This window comes from Acinonyx jubatus, chromosome B4 (assembly GCF_027475565.1).
Source record: "Acinonyx jubatus isolate Ajub_Pintada_27869175 chromosome B4, VMU_Ajub_asm_v1.0, whole genome shotgun sequence".
Taxonomy (NCBI): domain Eukaryota; kingdom Metazoa; phylum Chordata; class Mammalia; order Carnivora; family Felidae; genus Acinonyx; species Acinonyx jubatus.
In genome coordinates this window covers 101771056-101787464 of record NC_069387.1, presented here as the reverse complement: position 1 = coordinate 101787464, position 16409 = coordinate 101771056, and the positions used below count along the sequence as shown (strand labels likewise).

Genomic DNA, 16409 nt, shown 5'->3' with positions numbered 1-16409 from the left:
AACAAGCTGAAAATCATGTATGTTAACTTCAATAAACATTAACAAAGCAAAAGAGATACAGTTTGAAAATTACTGCTAATAAAATGCATTATTGTAATCTGATGAATATGTAATATAATAAATTTAAGAAGTAAAAATGCTAAGATGCATTTGGTACTCATTTTAAAACATTTTGCAGGTCAGAACCAGAGACAATAAGTGCACATACATGGTTTTATATTTGGAAAGCGGTTTTTTGCTCTGTTCCAAGGCAGATCAGCATCAGTTGAAGAAAGATCCTGAAGAAATTTTGGTAATTCCTGTGGAATGAAGTTATTGCACAGTTTAGATTTATTTCAGAGGAAAACAAGAAATTCTACTTAATAAAAGACTATTCTTCACTCTAAACCCTTTCACTTTTAAATTGAAAACACCTCTCATAACTGCAGAAACAAGATCAAATTAATAGTAATGAACTTATATAAATGTTTACTGAAAATATCCTGAAAAAATTGGTCTTTTGGACTATTGGTCTTTCTGGGATAATTTCTTTGTATTTTGGGAAGCTCTAAGATGTGGCAACCATGTTAATAATAACCCTGCTCCATACTTCACTAATGGTTTCATCAGGTACACACTGAGTATTATTTAATATTTTAATGTCTACTTAGTAGGGGAAGGGAGTTCAGTGATTTATTTTTTGTTTTCTCTCCTCAGGCAGCGTGATTTCATGCCTATTAATTGGTACAACACTGGTCAGTTTAAGAACATGTCAAAGGTCAATTCCTGTTCTCAGTAGGCATTGTTAAATCGATACTGGAATGCAAAGGTGCGATTAAGAATTATCAGACACAGAGGAAGGGTCAAGGAGATCTATTATTGACATTTTGATAAAAGATCATGATATTATCCATTCATCATTAAAAAAGTTGGTGCCAGAAAACGTGTTCATTATTTTGTTGAGCTGGTGATTTATATTTACAAAGTTCATAGGTTTTCAGTTTAGAAATAAGTCTCAACTTGCCAAATTCCTTAAAAAGTATTAAAATTTGTGTTTTTACAATTTTTTCAACATCATTGTAAATAATTTCTTTTAATTAGGTAATTCTCCCTTTCCCACTTATTTTTCCTCAAAAAGAAAATCCGGACAGTCTTTTGCATATGGATATGGGTTAGAGGAAAGAAACAGTGTAAGCATCTGAAATCTCGTGTGTTGGCACAAAAGGCTTAGGGAAAAAAAAAATTAGCCAACTAGGGAATCCCAGAACAGCTTCCTTGTGTCAAGGTGTCAGGAGTATATGTCAGTATATTCGTAAGAGACAATGAAATAGAGGCAGAAAAAAAAGTGAAATGTAAATCATCTGAAAAGTGGTACTTCTATTCTGTAATTTTTTCACATAGAAGTTTCCACTTATAGATTTAAATGACTGTGGCCTTGATAATTAATACCCATTTACCAGGTTGACTGTTTGGATAGTAATGTTATACTTGGCAGCCTTTTTCTTATCAGGGAACATAGGGCCTCCACCATCCTATTCAGCATTTTCTCTTACTGTTTGCTCTTTTCATTGGGATCCTAGTTGAGTTGGACTGTTTTGCATCCTTAACCCTTCCCCCTTTATCTATCTATTGGTCTTCTGCTTGTCCTAAAGTTCATCTCAAAGGTCACCTTTTTGTAAAGCCTTTTCTGACTGCTATCCAAATAGAGTCAGTTCTCACTTTTCCCTGCATATTTCTATCATGATACGGTGTATTTTTGTATTTTCTGTGCATGTCTTATCACAGTATGAGCTTCTTTTATGGTAGAAGTCATCATCATAATAGCTAATACTCGTGTCAGCCATGATTCTTAGTGTTACACACATTCAACTATGTTAGCATTCGCGACTTAGTGAGTTAAATAGTATTATTTTACAAATGAAGATATTGAGGAACAGAGAGTTTAAGTGATTTGCCCAAAGTCACTTGGCTATTGAGTGTTGAGTTCATATATACATCAATATGCTAAATACAATGCCTATCATATAGTAGAAGCTTATAAATATTTAATGTATAAGTGAGTATGACCTGAGTTATAAAGTTTATCAAATATGCATTTATTTATTAAAATATAATTTTGCTTTGAAAACTTAACACATCATTAGGGGCGCCTGGGTGGCTCAGTCGGTTAAGCGTCTAACTTCAGCTCAGGTCACGATCTCACGGTCTGTGAGTTCGAGCCCCGCGTCGGGCTCTGGGCTGATGGCTCAGAGCCTGGAGCCTGCTTCCGATTCTGTGTCTCCCTCTCTCTCTGCCCCTCCCCTGTTCATGCTCTGTCTCTCTCTGTCTCAAAAATAAATAAACGTTAAAAAAAATTAAAAAGAAAAGAAAACAACACATTATTAAGATAAAAACAATTTTAAAAAGTTCCTTACATATATAGATACATTTATATAATATATAAAGTTTGCCTATATATTTATATAAAACAACAAGTTCTCAAAACCATGATCTCCAAAAAAGTTGAACTAGAAACTTTCTCAACATAATACATGTGAAAATGTTATCGCTAATAAAACTTTTCATCTACTCAGTCATGCATAATGTAATTATATTCGCTCTTATTCTAGTGAAATTACACTTTTGCTCCTGAAAAATTGAGAGTTCTCGCTGTGTAAATGCTAAGAAAAGTTTTATGGTACCATCGATTTTGTTAAGTCCAGACCAATATTACTTAAGAAGCATAACCAAAGAGCTGTAGGAAATACCATTAATCTTCTCACATTTTGTTATTATTCCCTGAGAGGCTGAAATATTATAATCCTGAATTATTCAAGCCAATTGCTTAATTCGTTGTTTCATAAGTTCACACACTAAAAATTTCATGCAAAAAAAAAAAAAGAAATAAAGTTTTTGGTGACATTTAGAGATCCGTTTTACTTATATAATACAAAATAACCAGCTAAGTTTGGAAAGATGCACACAAGTTTTAAAAAAAGCTTATTTATAGTTCTGATATACACCTTATGCATAATTATAATTTAAATTTTATAGGTATATAGAATGTTGAAAGCAATAAAATTAATCTTAACTTCTGAATAGTGTCAAAGTGGAATGTTCTTAACTTCACATATTCTCCATAATGTGATATAGTATTTATTTCATAGTAACTTAATAATAGGCCTCATAAAATGCAGGTATTTTTACCTTTTGCATAGTTCTAGAAATAATATGATTTTTATAGTTTCTGGAAACATCATGTTCTCAGGTTCATCCACATCACTAACATAAACTAAGCAGGCAAAAATGGAATTATTTGGTCTCTAAATCTAAAATAATTATTTAAATATTAAAACCACATTTAGAGCATAACCTAAGTCTCACAAAAACCAGTGAATACAGCATTCCAGATTCTCATCCATCTGGATGAAAGAGCAGAGAAGATATGAGGCCAGGTTGCCATTGCTGGGAAGGTCTGAAGCAGAGCACCTTTTCCTCACACAGTAGGTGAATAATTCCATTCGGGTTGCACCAGAGGCCACCACGTGTAACATTACTATCCAAACAATCAACCTGGTAATTGGGTATTGATTATCAAGGCCACAGTCCTTCATGGCCTTGCTTGCTTAAAATGGACATGAAATGTGACACATGAAACGACTGGAGGTCTGGCAATGTTGTGACAACTGCTAGTAACATACCGAAAATTCTTCTTGAAACTTTAGGTTGTTGTTTGTGCAAAGCTCTTCAACATGTTGCAGGAAGGATTTCTTGCTCACCGGCCTCCAAGCAAAGAAAGGTATAAATATTATCACGTTAGATTGAGTTCTTTCACTTTAGCATGGCACTGCCTGTACAGTTAATGAGCCACAGAACAACAGACATTTCAAAACCCATAAACCACACCGCCCTTTAAAGTCACTCTGTCATATTTACAAAATTAACTTTTCCACCGTAAGTTTGCTTTCTTTGTCTCCTGGTATAAAATTCTTTCAATTTTCAAGTGACTTTCGATGAATGATTTCATATTTTAACGAAGAGAGTTTTTCAAGTAAATAAAAGGGCATAAAGTTATCATTGAATCCTAAAACACATAATACCTCTTTGTCATACAGAAAACATTTTATACATTACAAGGTTTTAGAAGATATAAAATATTGCAGTGACCTCATTCTCATAATGACATGGTTTTTAAACCCTAAGGAGTTTAAATATCCCCGTATTACTTCCCAAGCTAAAATACAGACATGCAGGCTTCGCCCCAGAGAGAGAGAAAGCATTTCTCCAGTTACCATGCAATTAGTCATGCTTTTATGATTTATATCCAGCTTGGAGGTTTTTCTAGCAAACATACAAGAAAGGAACCACACATTAAGATTCATTGAATCAGTGAATCTAACATTGATATTCAAAAAGAAGAAAAGATATTTAACAAACTTACTTGATGGATTTTCTATAACTAAGTAACCTGCAACAGAGATTGTATTAAATGCATTGTAAGTTGAGGGTATAGTTCTTTCTAAAAGACTTCTAGACTAAAATCAGAAAAATATAATAAATCAGTAATGTATGATGTGTTATCCCTTTAACTGATAGGTGATCGTTATTTTAAATTCTATTTCAATTGTCTAATATTTGGATCCAAATATGGCCAAATAATAACTTAGTTTCTCTCTCAAGCTAAGGCACCCTTTTATGCTGTTAGGCCTTTGGAGTACTGTGTTAAAAACAGGTCTTTTTTAAATTTTATTTTATATATTTCATAGTATCTAGGGTCTAAGAAAGTTAATGTGGATTAAAAAAATATTTTCTTTGTCCACAGAGAGTGCTTAACCAGGGAGAGTGGATCTTTGAAAAATGACATCATATTGCTTAAATTTTATTTCATGAGTGAGTTTTGATGAGTATGTAACCATAAAAAATCACAATTCTTTCAGTTACTTTAGACATATCTCCTGTGACACTTCATCGGTCCAATTATTTATACTCTGAAAAAATCTGAAATAACTTTTTACAGCTAAATAGACTATGTATCACACACAAAGTCAGAGATGGGCACATCTTCAATAACACGTTTGTCATGCATAATTAGCACCGCAAAACCACAAAAGGCACAAAGTATAATGAAATAAAATGAATAACATATAACTTTTTCAAAGTTTTAAAATTTAAATATTATCAAGGATGATTTTGCTGTATTCCTTAAATGAAGAATATTTATAAGAAGATGTGGTTTTGAGGTAAAGAATAAATGAAAGAAAATAATTAGATTGAAAGATGCAGCATAAAGAATACTATACAAATGGTCTCAAAGGGGTGGGTTCAATGAACAAAAAATGAGTCAAAAAAGTTCAATTTATTACAATATAGGAACTGGTGAAAAATATGGGGGTGCAGGAGCAAGTACTACCAAGAAGAATGATAGAATTCTTGGCTAATGCTTTAGGTGTCCCCAAGGAGAAGAAGGTATCTCCCAGCTTCTTAGGGTATAACCTCATAGAGCATACCATTATCAAACACGGCATCACAGTGATAAAACAGCAATATTTGAGCAAAGTCTTCGTGGATGAACTTGTAAGCTTCCCACGATATCCTAGAGTGATTCTAAGAAGGCAACAGAGAAATTTTTAACCAAATGAATATGGAGATGACTGAATGGGCTATTGAATCAGAATCTTTGATTTTGGGTTTAGAAAAGAAAGATAGAGTATCTGAATTCGAGGCTCTTGAAATATTTCTGACATAGCAACAGATGAAGTGGGGACTGGGGCAACAATCGATCCCTGTTGGAAATAATTACTCTTCAGCAAAGACCAGTAAGAAAAAAATATAATCATGGGCTAGACCCATACTACCCAAGCTCCCTTAGATTCCTGTTGCCCCGATGCTTTTATGCCATAATATTCCTCAGAAACAGGAAAAGCAAGGGGTTAGGTTAGGCATTCCTACTTAACTGAGCTTAAGATAGAAATATGAATGAGACATTTGAATTAGCAAGACCAATTTCCCTGCTACCACAGGGAAATGGAAATTCTTGAATTGCATGGAGATTGTTTTCATATCAACTTGTGAATGGTGAAATTCAAACATATTACATCTAATTCAATGACAGGCTCATGGCCCACCTATTTAAGGACAGTCAGACTGCCATCCTATAGTAGGAAGAGTCTCTTTTTCAGAGAATCCAAAATTATTTGAGGCAGTATTGGCAAAATATTTTTACTCAGTCATCTAGAATCTAAAGTAGGGCTAGTTTCCGCACAGCCATCAATATGGTATTTGAAGAATCAAAATATGTTCATGAAGTCCTCAAAATACATTAAACATGAATAATCATATTAAAATATAAATGAGCAAGAAATAGTTGAACCACCAATTATTCACATCCTGGCTCTTATTATCATTAATGATTTATATTTTCACTTAGAAATTATAATTAATTTAATAAAAAGATGTTTATTTTATCAATTTATTTACAGTGAAGAATACAACAGAAAGTTGCTTTTTTTACTATTATTTTATCTTGCAATTGAAAGATCTCTGTAAAGATACTAATTTTATTTTTTTAAATTTATTTATATTTATTCATTTTTTAAAGTTTATTTACTTATTTTGAGAGAGAGAGAGAGAGAGAGAGAGCAGGGGAGGGGCAGAGAGAGAGGGAAAGAGAGAATCCCAAGCAGGCTCCATGCTGTCAGTGCAGAGCCCAACACAGGGCTCGATCTCACAAACCATGAAATCATGACCTGAGCTGAGATCAAGAGTCGGAAGCTTAACTGACAGAGCCATCTAAGCGTCCCTAAAGATACTGATTTTGAACTGTAACTGGCTATTAGATTCAGGTGAATATTTGTGAATTCTTTCCTTACTATAAAATATGATGCCTTTATTGGTTTTAAATATGGGCTCTAACAATTACTAGGTATGTTACCTTAAGCAAGTTACTTAATCTTTCTGTGCCTCAGTTCCTAATTTGTAAAATAAGGAAAGCATATGTAAATCAAGCTCATATATGTAAAATGTTTAGAAATGCCCTTGGCTTTGGAAGCAATACATAAATATTAGTTACTATCATTAGTATTAGAATTGCTATTTCTACTCTATTTTGTAAAACTCAAGCTCCTCTTACCCATCTGTCCTACAATTCATGCTGATATAAAGGAAGAATTTTTTTTGCTTCTAAAAGAATACTTTATCTTAATTTTACTCAAAACTCGGTAGACTAGAATGTGCTAAATTAAGCAGCAAGATTTCCTATTTTATTCTTAATCAGGGTCTCAGCATAAAGAATGATCATAGATAAACAGACTTCAAATCTAAGCCTTGCTTTCTAGTTCTCAATTCAAGATCCCAAATACATCTCTAATAACATAAAGACTGTAATAATTCAGTTTTCACATTATCATGTGAAAGCATTTCTCATCATGCCCACACTTGTAGTGTTCTTCCTTACAACTACCTTTCACATATCCTGTTTGTACTCCACATACTTTCTAGCATCCCTCCCTCTCAGTTTGTACCATTTCAGGTGTTTTACCACAACCATATCCTACTGATTCCTCAACAGCTGATTCAAATGTTAACCCTTCTATGGACCTTACTCTGATCTGTTATAGAGAAAATAACTTTTTTCTATAAAACCAAATTTCTATGGACAGGTCACTTACCACTTGTATTATGGCTGTATAAGAACATGTATTAAGGATATACATGTTGAGGTTCATGTATACTTGAAGGCTGGGGCAGGATTAACACTTGGTTTTGCTATAAATCCCTTGTAACCTTATTCATAGTAGACAATGAATTAATCATCATTAAATATAAAACTGTGGATGCATTCAGACTAGGACACATAGAATGTTAAACATAAATACTCTGATTATTATGAGAGTATCTAAAGTGAATGAATTTTCCACTAAAATAGAAGGCAATTGAGAATTCTCAGAAGTTTTAGCTAAGTATGATCAATAGATGTATGAATAAACACTAGATGAGTCTAACCAAAGCCATATTGGATCCCCTAACTAGAAGTTAACAGGAGCTAGATACCTCGTAGGAAATTAGATATATGAATAACAAAATCATCTTGCCTATCCAACTAATAAAAAGATAGACTTCAAAAAAACAAGTAAGACCTATTTTGGCTTTATTTTCCTTTGTATCACTGTCTTTTTCTAAACCTAGCCACTTTATGTAACCTATTCTTTACATTTGTATTTACGTAATATGAGAAACAAGACTTCTAAAGTCTAATTTTTATGTAATTTTCCAGTCTATGCTTATGTTACCAGTATGTGTGACCTGAAATTGAAATACTTATCTGGATGGCTTAAATTGAGAAGACATTTTGGCACACATTACCTGACTATTCAAATAAAAGATTTTTTGTTGTTGTTGTCTATAGTATCCATATCATTGCTTTGATACTTAGCTTCATATTATAAAGGTGCATTTTTCCGTTAAGAATTAGCTGCATTCTAAATTTTATTATAGGTTTTAAAGTCTGTTTTTATATAGGAAAAAATAAATTTGAACAATTTATACAGGGAACTAGAAAAGAAGGTGGAGCATAATACACAAAAGCATTGACTTTTATTGATGAGAAAATTAAATTCTTTTAGGAAAAATTGTTTGTTTAGATAAGCATAAAAAATACCTTATAGAAATTAACGTGCATGAAAGTCAGCAATGTTATTTTAGAAGGAGTGTTATTTCCAAATCAAGTGATCTGTGAAAATACTCAAAGAAACTCAAATAGCAAGCTTTTTATTAACATTTTTAAAAACTTAAAGTGTTACATAGGGAGAATTTTAGACTGGTATGGTACACTTATTTTAACCCTTATTTTATTCACTTACAATGGTGAAGATACTGTCAAATTGTATTCAGTTCGTTATTATATAAATCAATTTGGGAACTGTCCAGATTTCAATAAGATAACTGACCACTTTCCAACAGGAAGGGCTAAACACTTCTTATTACATGAATCTTAGCTGTCTTAAATCCTATTCCTTTTTTTTGGAAAAGGGTATTATTTCATGCCTGGGCTCATTTTTTAAAAGTCTATCAAAAACTTAAATTCCACTCAGATTACTCTTGATAGATTCAGAGAGGAACCATTTATTTATGTTGGCAGTGGTGATTGAAGACCATATTGTCACAGAGACTCAGCTTTCTCTCAAGGTCAATTAGTTGAAATCTATAGGGAATTAAAATATAGTCCAAATAGAGAGCTATGGATGATAGCCTATAGATGAGCAGCTTAAATCAGCATTACCAGTGGCATAGGACAAATTGAGAAACCTCGTGTTTTCTACTTAGGTTAAAAAGAAAAGAACCTCAAATTTTATTGCATTGGTTTAAACTATGTATTTGTCAAACTAACAACATACTTCATATTCAAATAAAATTTTGTTAAGAATCTTTCTGGAAAAATATCTTAATGAAACTTTCCAAGTTTTAGAAAATGTTGAGAGTGAATTTTTAATTTATAAATTTCAATCGCCATTAATTGTTCTAACACTTACATGTACTTCTTCAATGATATCCTATTACTTATCCACAACATTTACTATAATGATCTCAAAGGTGTCTTAAGTTTTGTCTTTTCCTATTGTTTTTATTTGTTTTAGGCTTTAAAAAGTATTCTTTCAGATCCTTCTTCATTGTTTTATCAAATCACCAACAATTTTTCTTTGGTCCCTAATATAAATTTAAACAATTATCCTAATAAATCCTTGAAAAGTTAAAAATATAACTACCATATGATCTAGCAAGTCTACTTCTAGGAATGTCCAAAGGAGATGAAAACACTAACTCAAAAAGGCATCTGCACCCCTATGTTCATGGCAGCATTATTTATAATAGCCAAGACATGGAAACAACCTAAATGCCCAGCAGAGGGTGAATGGGTAAAGAAGTTGTGGCATGCATATATATATATATATATATATATATATATATATATGTATATATGTATATATATATCCATAAAAAAAGAGGAAATTCTACCATTTGTAACAACATGGATGGGTTGGAAGGCATTATGCTAAGTGAAATAAGTCAGAGAAAGAAAAATAGTATATGATCTCACTTTTATGTGGAATCTAAAAAACAAACAAACACGAATCCATAGAGAAAGAGATCAGATTTGTGGTCACCAGGGACAAAGGGTGGAGGGGAGGGAGAATTGGAGGAAGGTGGTCAAAAGATGCAAACTTCCAGTAATAAGATAAATAAGTACTAGGGACCTAATGTACAACACAATAACTATGGCTAACACTGCTATATGGTATATTTGAAAGCTGTTAAGAAGATAGATCCTAAGAGTTCTCATAACAAGGAGAATATTTTTTTCCTTTATTGTATTTATATGAAATATATATATACAATTTTATTGTATCTATATGAAAAAAAATATATATATATAGTGGTAATTATTTCATAATATCTGCAAATCAAACCATCATGCTGTAGACCTTCAACTTATACAGTGAGCCATGTCCATTATTTCTCAATAAACTTGTAAAAAATGTTAAAAAAATATTATCCTAACCAATAGCTGGTACTATACAGCTGACTCTAAAACCTCACCTTATAAGGTAAACATACCACTTGAATAAGTGGTGTAATATAGTTCTTATTTAATTAGAAAAACAATCAGTAAGTGATAGCTAAGTACTTTCTCAGTATATTTCCTCATATCTGTAAAGATAAACAGGTTTAATAGGAGCTTAGCTATTTAAAGGGCAGCTCTTTGGAGGCATCCCTTCCTTTTTCATTCCAGTATGTCCAGTGTCTACAACAGTGCCTGGCACTTGATAGGTGCCTGACTGATCCTTCTTTTACTCACACAAGATAAAATGACTTCCAAATAGATAAAGAAAAGCAACATTCTTCCTGACATAAAAGAGCTGTGAGAAGATTCCCAAGGAGGCAAGAGGTGTATTTTCATTATTATGAAGTCTTTCGACATTAGCACTTTTGAAAACAAAATTCTTGACAGATGTTTTTTCTTGTCTACCACATATCTTAGATTCTAGCCATGGGCATAAGATTAGCTACCTCGGGCAAGAGGGCAGAAGGAGTAGATAGAGAAGCTGAAGAAATTGCTGACAGCTGTTTGAAGAGGTGGACACAGACTCTCAGTGAGAATTTAATGAAGAGGACACAGATGACATAATATCTAAAAAGAAGCACTTCTAGCCTGAACTATTATTAGCTAGCAAGGCAGGTTAGCACTGAAGTTCTTCAGTTAAGGGTTAGAAGGGAACCACAGAAAACTAAATTTGGAAGAAGACTACATCTACTTTAACAAATATGATTTATGAAGAGGTGTTCTATAAAGGTTCTGATGAATCCAAACTAATTATGTTTACCTCTATCAAAGTAAGAGGTCTGACTAAGCTGGATACTACTGACTAATTCTTAGAGAGGACATTTGGTGCTGGAGGAGAAACAGTGAGGATTCTATAAAAAATGGAAGTATTCTTCTCTGAGGCATTAATGGCATAGAGCAAAAAAAGTAAAAGAATTCTGTTTAATGATGTCAAAAAAGGATATTTGGCAGGGGGCAGGGTTGCTCAACCAGGCCCCTTGTGAGTCTAGAATGCTGAGGGGTCAGCTTTGAGTGCTGGTTGGAAATGGATATTTTATGTGTGATGTGATCACTTAAACCTTTAGCTCGACAGAATCTTACTTTGACAACTGAATCTGATCATGCAGGTCCTTTGAGGAAAACGTATTTTTATAAAACTATTTTAATTCTGTCAGTGGGAACTTGGCAATTAGTTTATATGAAGTAAAACAAGGTTACCTATGATTCCAAAATGCTGAATATGATTAGAGTAGAAATAGTCCTGGATTCCACTGTTTTAATCATGCTGAGTACTATTCTTGATCAATGAGAATGTCAGGAGCCTTGGCCCCATCCAGGCTTGTGGTTCACGGGGACTGATTCCTCTGTAATAGATTTGGGATTTTGAAATCAAATGCATTTTTGTTCTTTGCCTCCATTCATATTCTTTGCCTGAACAAACTGGTTATCTCTGGGGCACTCGATCAGTTGCTGGAGTCCCTGGTAATACTGACATTTTGCTATGCTACCCTCAGAATGCATAAAGCAAGTTTTGTGCTAGCCTACAAATGGCATTTCCAAGCATCAGAGGAGTGCCTGAAAGCATGCACAGTTGGCTACCCATTGGTTAGGGCTGAAGTACAGATTCCATGAAATGTGCCACTCTGTGTATGCCCCAGAGGCACAGAATGGAAAATTTCATCGTCTTGGTGTTTACAGATTGCCACCTGCAGTAGTCGAAATGAGCTTGTGTGAAGTGTGGACCCAGACTCCATCTGTCAGATGGAGAACTCAGCTTTGTATCATGGTAATAATAACACAAGATGCATGTGCAGAAATCTAGGTGAAAACATATTTTACTATCAAAGCTAACACAACATGAGAATACAGCAAATTCTCAGGACATGCACATTACGAGTCAATGTGCATTTTGATAAGGTTAACTTCACCATATCAATAGCATGCAAATTATAAAGGATATATTGTACCTAGAAAGCATAGGGCTTTTTTTTCCTTTGGCTTTGGAAAAAATAGCACATTAAACAACAAAATGCTCAGTATAATACATTTAAAAATATAGAGCACACCAGCTGACAAGATGAAAACAATCACAACAGAGCTCTGCACCACCATAGTAACTTACTGGATGACAAAAATCTCCTTGCGTCTAAAGAAAAATGAAGAATATCTGGAAGTAAACATTCATTGTTTATTTAGTACACGAACACACTGGATTAGTTTTTGCTGCCACCAGCACATGAGCATTAACTGTCTTGAGCTTCATTCCACTTCAGGACATCTCTTGTCCTGAATTCACATGGTCAGACATTTCTTATCTGGATTCATGTATTTTTGCCATTGTTTGCAAAATGGTTTCAGATAGAAGAAAAATTAATGACCAGAGTCTGTCAAAGAACTGATGGCAATTAAAATGCTAACAATTTTACATAGAGTTTCATATATCAGTCAAATATTATGTATTCTTATTGAAGGACAGTAAGACTTGGACTATTAAAGAATTTTTAGCTTCTGCAAGTTTGAACCTAGACTAAAATGCCATCACTCCTTTGCCTTTTATCACTAACGGACAAATAATTTGAAAGAAGCAGGTCTTCCCTTAGAATCATTTCTCTGCATAGGAAAACTGCTTGAAGAAGGATACCATGGGGCCTTGTTTTTTTAATAGGGGTAATATTGATCTCATCTAGTACGCTTCAGAGTTCACACACACACACACACACACACACACACACACACACACAGATACAGGCGTACCTTGATAACCTCCAAATCAAACAAACCCAGGCTAGTATCATGGCTCTCTTATTTACTAGATCTATGACTTTGGACAGTTACTTAAATTCTCTAAATATCTTTTGTTTTTCATTTGTAAAATGGGATTAAAAGTACCCACCACAAAGGAAAGAGTTAAATGAGATCATTACACACAGAATTTAACACATTGGAATTGCTCATAAACAGTAGCCATTATTATGTTAGCAAACCCTCTGTGTGAAAGTAGGTTGAAGTGATAATTTGTATAAAGATTGTAAATAACAATACAATTCCAAATGTGTTCTGATTTACAGTTTACAAAGCACATTCATAGAATTCTTTTAAATGGTAAGCTTCCTGAAGACATATACATTTAACAAAAATTCAACGCATATTTTTAAAGTTATGGAAAAAAGAAAGATACTCTTAAAGTAGCAATTCAGTTGTTTGCTTTATTTTGTTAGAATTTTAATTCCACTCATGATTGGGCCTTGAGTCTAATTAATGCACCATTACATTCACTCAAGTAAAACAGGCAAGATAATTAATATGGAATGATGCACACAATTGGGGGGGAACAGTTGAGGCTTGGAAGAAATGGAGTGTCAATAAAATACTTGTGAACATTCTGGTGGGTTGTTTAATTTTAAGTGTTATAACCCTCTTGGAAAAGGAGTTTGTATTGCAGTGAAATTAGTTAAAGTAAGTCACAGGACCAGCTGGTCTCTGCAATCTTGAAGATTCAGGTCTGCTTCACCTGAATGTTTGCTGATCTTGCCAATATCTCCTCCGAGAAACTTTTCTCACCTTCACGGGCTAAATGGCTGTGTTTCAAAGGAGCCATCCCAAAATGTTTTGTTCATTTGCTTACAAATAACAAACCCCGAGGGTCATTTTCTAATCTGGTAAATATGGAATAGATGAGCCCAAAATATTAGATACTCTTCCTAAGAAACACATCTAGCATCGTCTCAACTTAAATATAAAATGTGCATGAGGAAATGATATAATTATCATTCCAAATAGGAATTTAAAACATTATCTTGGCCTATCCTGAATGTTCTCATGGAGTTACAGAGTACTAAATCATTTTTTGAGTTTCATTTTCCTTCACAAAGAAAAAGTATAATGTGCCAGAATTCTTCTTCAGATTCTTTGTGCAACAATGTAGAATATAACTAAATAATGAGAGTTTGCACATACAAAAATTACAGGATGAATCTCAACATGTAAATACATATGCAGGCATGTGTCATAAAATAAATACTTTCTTAACTACAAAAAAGTCCTTGACAAGATTTAGTACAAGCATCATAATGACCTTTTGTCAACTAGATAATCCCTAAACTTAATATTTTGATTAGATATTCTTCTTTTATCATTTCTCTTATGGACATGTCAAGACATATGACACTGAAGAAAACTGCTTGTCCAGCCACTAGAAGAGAGTGGGCAGGTTGGAGGGGAAAGACCATGTCTAAGCCAAAGGTAGAAACAGTATATGTTAGCTGGGTAGATTTAAAGGAAATCATCTAAGTTCTTTGCTGCAAATAACACAGACATATGACATAAGTTATTAAACAATTTACAAATGAACTCAAACGCTCTGATTCTTTAGTCTCAGAATATACTGTCTCTTTGGCTCTACTCTCATGACCTGTATGACTTTGAATAGATTTAGATCTTCCAGCACCTCAAAGACAAGTGAAGAGCTTTAGAGCTTCACAGAAGGACGGTCCCTTGTATATGTACACATGACTAATTATGGATTTGTTAGTTACCATTTTTTTAGACTTCATATCTAATGTATTAGTGATCTTATTAAATGAAAAACCTTCAATAAATAGTAAAGCTGGAGACAGATCTCTGTAATGAAGAGTTAATACTCAAACAACTTGCTAGCTATTTTAATAAATTTCTGCAATAAATCAAGCAAAGGATATTATTATGTGCCATTGAAATTACAAATAAGAATGTTTTATAGTCAGTAATGCTAGAATCGTAACAAAAAATGAGAAAGGAAAAAGCACAGAAACTAAAGTTTCCAACTGTGCTATTACTGGGGGCAATATATGAATTTTCTATGTGCAAAAGTAAATAAAAATTATTTGAAACATACTTGAAAGACACTTCTACCTCAATTTACAAATAAAGCCACATATATGTAAATAAACATAGGAACAGGAAAACAAATAATTAGGAGTCAAGGTTAAGTAAGGCGGCCCCTAATTTATAAAAACCCAATAATAAACAATCTATGCAGTCCTTATCCACCTTTCCCTTTAGCTGCCATGACAAACACTGTTAAGAAAAAAAAAAATCCTGCAGCGTTTAGATAATAGCTGTGTTCAGAAGTGCAGGAAAGGGCAAGCTGTAAAAACACACAGAGCTTAGGGGATCTAACCTCACCATAGCCTGCCTAGAATGGTAACCTCCTTCATCAAGAATACTTTAATACTGACTGACTTTTTTCACTTTATTATGTCATATGTCCTAAAGATCTACATCCTAAGGACTATTGGGAGATCAATGAAGATTCTTTAAAAAAAAGGCCCTAGAAGTGTTTAGATACTTAGAAGTTCACATTTTATTATGAACAGACTCAACTAAATTGTTTAAACAACTAAAATTAATTGCACTGAGAGAGTTGATGTTTTATCCCTGGTACTTTTGGGTGTAAAAGGGAATGAGGTCTGTAGAGGGGGCACAAAAATTTGAGAAAGTGGTACAGAAAGGGAGTTGGGGAAATACTATAGAAATTCAGTTGGCTCCAGAGGGAAAGGAGAAGAAATTTCTTTTTACCATGAAGGATGACCCTTTTAGCACCGAGATATAGCCTAATACTGAAATGCTCTATTACTCCTACGATGTGGCTTAACTTTGGCAGATTACCCTGAGGACCTCTTGATCTTTTATATGTAACATTTCTTATGTGGAAAACTATGTCCTAGGTAATATATAACCATCTTACACATGTTCTTTGGAGCACTATCCATTTTGTTGCATCCATAGATACAACCTTTATTAGAATATAAACAAAGGTAAATACCTAAATATAAAGAAGTGAGTTTTTCTCTTTAACAAATCAGATTTCCTTCTA

General features: G+C 33.4%; 1 protein-coding gene across 1 annotated transcript in view; it reads right to left on the bottom strand.

Annotated features, from left to right (window-relative positions):
* PTPRQ (protein tyrosine phosphatase receptor type Q) overlaps positions 1-16409 on the bottom strand; it is a gene marked incomplete at its 5' end in the record, with an annotated part of 212348 nt that overhangs the window by 33237 nt on the left and 162702 nt on the right. Inside the window, 3 exons of the mRNA XM_053199634.1 lie at positions 209-299; positions 3660-3741; positions 4400-4426. Coding sequence (XP_053055609.1) covers positions 209-299; positions 3660-3741; positions 4400-4426 — 200 coding nt within the window. The remainder of the gene's footprint in view (positions 1-208; positions 300-3659; positions 3742-4399; positions 4427-16409) is intronic.